At 36.4% G+C, this 8047-nt stretch overlaps 1 protein-coding gene across 2 annotated transcripts in view; it reads right to left on the reverse strand.

Moving 5' to 3' along the window:
- Window positions 1–8047, reverse strand: part of LOC109830136 (protein ENHANCED DOWNY MILDEW 2-like) — a 23433-nt gene that overhangs the window by 4009 nt on the left and 11377 nt on the right. For both annotated transcript variants that reach the window (XM_020397301.1, XM_020397300.1), the window contains exons 13-15: window positions 3487–3579; window positions 3095–3136; window positions 1240–1350 (exon numbers count right to left, since the gene is read on the reverse strand). In XM_020397301.1, coding sequence (XP_020252890.1) covers window positions 1240–1350; window positions 3095–3136; window positions 3487–3579 — 246 coding nt within the window. The remainder of the gene's footprint in view (window positions 1–1239; window positions 1351–3094; window positions 3137–3486; window positions 3580–8047) is intronic.

Raw genomic sequence — 8047 nt, forward strand, 5'->3', positions numbered from 1 at the left:
GATATCTATATCCGAGGAAATATCCATGTCTGGATACGGTTACTAAATAATAAATATATATATCCAATAGATATGCCTCACGGATACACAGATATATAGTGAAATATCCAAATCCATATCCGAAATATCTGAATATTTGTTGTTCACAGTTGCAACAGTTTTAATTCTATATTAATGGATTTAAGTTAATTTTGATGATCAAAAGATCAAATCTTACTTTTTTAGATACAATAAACATACTAATGAACTCTCTTGTATGATTGTATCATATGAACTATAACTTTTTCAATATTATCTGATTTTCTCATAACCACTAAGTATCCACAATAGTATTCGCATGCCTATCCGTATCTATATCCAATTTTGGCGGACACGGTTAATAATTTTCCTTACCGAGATACATCAATATCCATGATTTGTAAGTGGATATGGACATGGTAAGTATCATATCCGAGCCCTATGCGAACTGTTTACACCCCTAAGTTCCACTGTCATTTCCCATGCACCAATACTGAAAGTAAATTGACGCCAATAACTAGCGCATTACGAGGTGCTCCAAGTTTTGTGTTCTGACAAGAAAGCATATATATTTGTTTAAGAAAACATATGGCTCTTTTTTGGACACGCAGGAAATTCCCTGAGGACATGTCATCCCTGAGGACATGTCATTCTGTCCACACATATGTTTAACTATTTGGGCATATCTCTGCAGTGGGACACCTCAACTCGGTGAAGACTGCAGTGAGATAGCTGAACTCAGTGGAGCCAGAATGCTTGTTGCGAAAGTTCTTTGAAACATACTTATCAAAAGAGTATCATATCATAATTAGACCTACTCTAGTCGAAATTATGCCGAAACACCAAGATGTCATCACTGTTAACTTCCAAGAATTCTTTATAGGTTTCAGGCTTCAATGCTAGTTTTCTAAAAAACTGTGACCATGAACCTGTAACTAGAGCTTAGGTCAAGCACACAACACATCCACGCCCACATGCACACATTACCACTCTTAAAACCAAGTATCAACTCCTCATCCCTGCAACCTAGGATATATCTATAATAAAAAATCTTAACTTACTTTGAACTATTCAATAAGATACAAATCGATTAATATATCAAAAAGAAACTATTGTGATGTTTCTGAATATCAATTTTGAGGTTTTATGTTTCCACAAGAAAGATGCTACAGATTTTTCAGCTGTGCAAGGCAAGATACAGTTTTAAACAGGAAAAGTTACCTTCGGTTGAATGACGTCATAATTTTTAAATGAACATTTCTTTCCTGTTGCATCAAGCTTTTCTTTCATTAATTGGCTGAAATCATTAGCGCCGCAGCAGAAATCAACAATCTGAAAAAGAAATTAGCACTGCAAGGAATGAACAGCTGATAAAGGTGGATCAGAACCATTTTCAGAATGTTCACAGTTTCACTCATCTTTGTGTTTGATATTAAATATATCACAGTTTAAGAATCACAATTATGCAATCTATGTGATACAACACCAAATATCCTACCTAAATTTCTTCTGTAGTATATAGAATTGCGAGCTCAGAAAAATACTGAAGCTCTTGAACAGAAAGCAATTTTAAGTTAGTGAACTTTACAGCAAACATAGAGTTTCATCATATATCCATTAAACATAGAATTTCATAATTTTAAGTTAGTGAACTTTACAGCAAACATAGAGTTTCATCATATATCCATTAAACATAGAATTTCATCATATATCTTGGCATAATGATCTAGCAATCATAGAGTTTCATCATATATCCATTAAACATAGAATTTCATCATATATCTTGGCATAATGATCTAGCAATATAGCTAGATATAAAGTTAATAAACATGTATACATGTAATGACCATCTATCCATGCTATGAGGAGTTCTAAGTATATGATATAATTGACTTTTGATTGATCTGTTGACCAAGCTTGTATAGCATAAATGAAAGATGAGTTAGTGCTTTATTTCCGCCGCCATCAAACTAGATGACTGGCCACCAAGTGGGCGATTCACAACTTATCCTAATTTGAATGTGCATGGATAGGAAAGGACATTTGAAGATTTCCAACCCATTAAGGCATTAACCAAATAGTAGTAAAACAAACAGATTTTCGTAACAGGAATTTCAGGTATCAAAGACAACATAATTCAAGAGCTAAAGCTTCATCAACGCAAAGATGTAGAATCTTCGAAGGTACAGTCATGATGAAGGTGAGACTCTTTGTAACATAATTTGTTTCTTCGTATCACACATACATTTTGCAATCTGATCATTTAATCTACTGGTACTTCTTTTAGTTATTTAGCATACTTCCATAGTTTCCTATGATTAAATTTCGTGGAGTGACTTCAAATTCCCTCTATATTTGGTTGATGACCGGGATGTTGTTGTATTGACTTGAGAGTACTACGAAGTTCTTAGTGTTCCTAAAGCTATTAGAAGCTCTTAAAAATTTGACGAAGTCAAGTTAGCAAAGGATGTTCTCGAGTTTGATTGTAGAAAAGTAGAAAGTCTATGTTGTCTTGAGATGAAGATGATGGAGTCAATTGAAAGGCCAGGCAAGGCCATCAAAATCAAGTATTTGATTATGCATGAATGTTAGACTAAGTGTATTAATTGGATCATATGAACTGTGGTTCATTGTTAACTATGAATTAATTTATTTTATAGTAGACATGTTATGAGTTTCATTTAGTTTCAAAAACTGTAAATAAAATACTTGAGTCTTGTGGTGTTGGAGGATTGTGAGGTATATTTATGATCTGTCGAAGTTTAATTGCGCAAGTATATTATCCTTTGAATGGATTGCAGTATCACATTTGTCAAGCATCTTTGTAAGTAATTGAAGCTAATTATTTTAATATGAGTGTTCCTGGATTGAAACCATAAATTGCTACTAAGACCTAGCAAAAATAGATACACAGATGAAACATTACCAGGCATGACATAGCAGCCTGGATAGATGTGGCCGTCAGAAAACAGTTTAACCAAGTTACCATGTACTATAGAAAGGGCCCTAAACAACAAAGAAGCTCCTAGGATGCCCTGTAATAAAGGGAAAAAACGAACAAAATTAGAATTCTCACCGTATCACCATCTTTCACATACCATTGAAGCCTATCTACAATCTGCAGAAGACGAAATATTCTATCAGTAATTCTCAAACAACAATTATTCAAAGTATTGAACTCAAATAACCACAGTTAACACTTTTAAATGCTTTATACTCAAAAATCATCTTCTCCAGGTTGTTGTGCAAGCCAATAGTCTTCAAATATTACAATTAGCTCAACAAATACGTAGAGAATCCAACATCGAGAAAATCATATTGCGATGTTAAATGAGTTTGCTGCCCAAATTCTAATTCATAACCAGGAGATACTCATCCATTTCTTTAAATTCATGAAAAAACACAACCTGACACAATAAAAAAGGGAACAACCTAACATTTAGACATCTACATGTACAGGCTGCTTACCTCCTTGAGCTTATCAACTTTTGTGAAATGACGGCCAAACGATGTGTAGCGCATTCCATGAAGGAAAGGTGCAAGATAAACTTTTAGTTTGTCCTGCCAAAATATGGATAATATAAATCATAACCATCAGTCATTACATCATTCAGGCTTTAAACATGCACTAAAAATTTTAAAAATTCCAATTCCAAGATTGGATCTACATAAATCTCATCACAGTCAAAACATAAAGTGTCCTTATACAGCAGAAACACATGTTTATTTTGACATTTGAGCACTAGATGCCACGAAATAAAAAGCAGAGATCATTCGTAACTTTTCATATTCAATGCACGTTGGTTTAAGAGTTGCTAAACATAAAAAATGCACCGGGTAAATTTGATAAAGATTATAGTTTTCTTACAAATTAATCAATATATTCAAATGTAGATCCTTTTGGCCAAGAATGAAAAAGATTTGACAATGATCATAATAATAATAATAATATCATTTCAATCAAATACCCAAAATCTTAGATAGTTTTAAAATTATCCTTCAAATCATCATCTTTTGTAATTTACTCTCCAAATTGTAGCCAGACCAAATTTTAGATAGTTTCATCATATTTTTGGGTGTATTGCAGAAAGAAGAGCATAGGCGCATATAAGAAGCATTGTTGAAAAGAAAACCTATTACATAACTCATCATGTTGTGTTATGTAACCTAACAGGCCTTCAATGACATAACAGGGGCAGGGCTAAGTAGGGACCAAAGGGGGCTTGGTCCCACATTGAAAAATACAAAAATTCAAGGGTGTATTGGTTACAAATTTCATAAATCTAAGTTGTAAGATCACACTTGCTCAATTCTATGAAGGGAACCCGCCATTATTGAGAGGAAGATGAACAGGGCTATGTTCATTTGTTTTCTTTTGTTTCTGCAAACCAACCGAAGGGGCGAAAGTTGGTTCAATAGACTTTGGTTTCAATAGATTTTGACTTCAGAAAAGAAGATGAACAGTGCCCTTGATTTCGCATTTTGAGCTTTTGTCTTCTTATGAGAGAGGAGGTTGTTTGGTGTTTTGGGGGCAGTAATCTTTGGTCTTTTGTGGAGAGAAGTGACGAGCAAACAAGCACAGGCCTCTGTAAAAGCTTGCTTTTTTTCCTTTTCCTTTATCTTTTTTTTCGATGCGGGGTGGGGGTTGTTATCCTATATGTCCCTTAATTCTTCCATATTTTGAATTAACAACTCAAATCACTTAAATTGCTATTAGGCCCCCCCTTCTTGAGTTGTTTTGAAAATAATTCCTCAAATCAACAGTGGAAGTAGCAATTAAAGCAAAATTAGTCCTTCAAATTAGTGAAATTTCTAGTAGGCTCCCAAACTCTCAAAAGTTGTTTTACACTGATCACTCTAATTGCCACTCTTAATCTTGATTAGGGAGACAAATTTCAAACAACTGAAGAGTTGGGGGACCTAATAGCAACTTTAATGATTTGAATAACTAATTCCAAATGTGAAAGATTAAGAGACTAATATCAAACAAACCCTTTATTATTTTATTGAATTAGGCTATTAATTAGAGGATGATGGAGGACTAGGATTAATTGATAGTAGGAACTCATAAAATAAAGATCAACTGGCTAGATCGGTTTCGCGCACAGATCGACTCTCATGTTGCTAATTTCTCAAAATTTTCTTCATGCTTTTATTAAATATAAAAACCATAACATATATAAGGTAACCTTATCCCAACTAACTCTTCAGAAATTCCAAATTAGAATTTAGAAATCAAATCATAATGTGATCTTATTAAATTTCCAAAATAACTCTATTCTAAAGAATCTAGATAGCTCAATCTAATCAATACCCTACCCAAAATCATAAAACTATACCAAGAAATGAAGGCAAGAAGAATGCTATCATAGCATAATATTCTAGTTTGAAATTTGATTTTGAAAGTTTCATTATTTATAATGTTTATATAATAATTAATCAAGGGAAAATTTATATGTTATCATATTCAATTATTAATTTTTTTAGACCCCCTTCTTGAAATTCCCGACTTCGCCACTGTTACACAACCTTATGAAATGATACGTGTGTATCTTCTTTCTTGCCTCGGGAATTTAGCGATCCTCATGAAAGCTTGAGGATAGGTGATTCTCATGATATCTTGAGAATAGAGACGTGGACGAAGTCGTTGAAGGCGACAAAGGCGGGCAAAACCACGAAGATTACAGGAAAAGACTGCCGGAGACGTTTTGGACTTCCAGCGATCGACCGCGCTTGACACCGCGGTTGACCGGAAACATGCACCAATCCTGGGGAGGTCTCTGGACTTTTCACGGTCGACCACAGCGACATGTGCGGTCGACAGGCTAAACCCTGTAATGGGTTTTGGTTTCAGTCGTTAGCTTCGGTCGACTGCACGTGCCTCTGCGGTCGATCGCGATGGGTTCCTAGGCCTCTGTTTTCCTGTTTGGTTTTGGTTTGTTTAATTACAAGTTTGTCATCCACATTGTAAACTCTATAAAGAGGATTATTTTAGGGTTCTAAAGAATCAGAGAAATCAAAGAGGTGAGATATTAACCAAGAGATTAGGATTTAGAGAGAATTGAGAGATTGTTCTTGATTCTAAAGAGATTGTGAGAGAGAGATTTGTAATCTATTATTCTCATAATCTAGATAAGGTATTTTCCTTCGCCAAAACTGAATTGTTCTTGTGTTTTCTATCGTATTCTTCTCAACCCACTCTTGATAATTCTGCGATCAAGGGTGTTTGTCCGATAACTCGTATCAAGTTGGTATCAGAGCGATTAGATCCTGTGAATGGGGCATCCTGTGTATGGTCCTTACTCGATCGCAATACAAGAAGCTTGGCGAGACCCTTATTTTTTTAGGAGTTCAGAGATTAAGAAAGAATAAGATGACTGAAAGGGATAATTCAACGAGACTTGATGCATTGGAGAAACAGATGGAGACAATGGGTTCGACTCTCACATAACTCGTCAATCTTTTTCAAGGAAAGGACAAAAAGGAGGAATCTTCTTCAAAAGGCAAAAAAAACTTGTAGAGTCCGATGGGGAGGGCGAGGAATCTGATTTTGATGAGGAGGCTGAAATTGTCAAGACTGTTCTGCATCAAGGGGGTAAGGGTTCTTACCAGAATCTGAAGATAGATTTTAGAATAGAGATTCTTGTTTATGATGGGAGTGTTGATGTCAAGAGGCTTGACGATTGGATTGAGCGTATGGAGACGTATTTTACCTTTTATGGTTATTCGTCAAAAGAGAAGATTGTGTTCGCGACTTTAAAGCTTTCGGGGCATATGTATTGACATGGTAAAAATCCTATTGTAAGCAGGAAAGAAAAACGGTGTCGTGGAACAAGTTCAAAGAGCTACTGAGGAAGCAAAATTCTACCCGATGGGATTTCTTGAGGAGCGTTGGTACAAGTGATACGGCTTGCGCCAAAGAGTCAATCAAACCGTTCAAGAATACACCACGGAGTTCTAGCAGCAGGTGATGGTCCTTAATATTACGACGGAGGAATATTTTATGTTTATGAAGTATATGACGAGTTTGAGCGAGTACATCCGGAAGGAGATAAAGCTATTCACGGTGGAATCTATTGCAGAGGCGAGCGTGAAGGCTATTACCATTGAAGGCAAGCAAAAGAGGAGCAACAAGGCAAAGGGAGATGCAAAACAAACTGGAGGTAAGTCCAGTGGTTCTCAATCTAAGGAGGGTTGATTTGTAGTTATTGAGATGAAGATACTTTTCCCAGCAAAAGAGGAGCAACGAGGCAAAGGGTGATCCAGGAAAAACAGGATTGATTTGTAGTCATTGCGAGAAGACAGGACACGTAGCTGATCGGTGCTGGGAAAAGTATCTTCATCTCAAGCCAATAAGGGTTGAAGGAGGAGAAAAAGGCATACGTGATAGCTCAAGTTCTGAAAAAAATCCCGGGGATGACAGGGCCTAACAATAGTCTCAACCTTATGACAGGGAAGCAAGCCACGAAAGAGGACGACGACCCTAGAGAGCAGCTCTTTGTTCTTAAGTTGCAGGTGAAGACCAGTTTGGTTGATACCATAGTGGATCCAGACAGCGAGAAGAATTTGATATCCGAGACCTTGGTTCAGAAGCTGAGTCTGAAGACTGTCAAGTATCCAAAGTCCTATCCATTAGGATAGATTCAGAAGGAGACGGGACCGAGTGTAGTTGATCAATGCACTTTTAAATTTACGCTCCATGAGTCGTATATTGACGAGGTCACGTGCGACGTAGTTCCGTTGGATGTTTGTCAGGTTATACTGGGTAATCCCTATTTGTGGGATAGAGAAGCGATCTACGAGAGACGGACTCAGAAGTACACATTCACCAAAGATGGTGAAAAATTCATATTTCGTTCGGCATCTCTTCCGAAGGAGACAAGTTTGGTGACGGTGAACCGAGCGAAGATGCTAGTGAATGCAAGCAAAAAGTTGGTCGCGCTATGCATTAGTTCTTATAAGGAGCCACTGAAAGAGGGTTATAATTTGGAGCGAAAGGTGACTACAACGAGACGTGGGACGAAGGAGT

The sequence above is a fragment of the Asparagus officinalis genome, chromosome 2, assembly GCF_001876935.1.
Source record: "Asparagus officinalis chromosome 2, Aspof.V1, whole genome shotgun sequence".
Classification (NCBI taxonomy): domain Eukaryota; kingdom Viridiplantae; phylum Streptophyta; class Magnoliopsida; order Asparagales; family Asparagaceae; genus Asparagus; species Asparagus officinalis.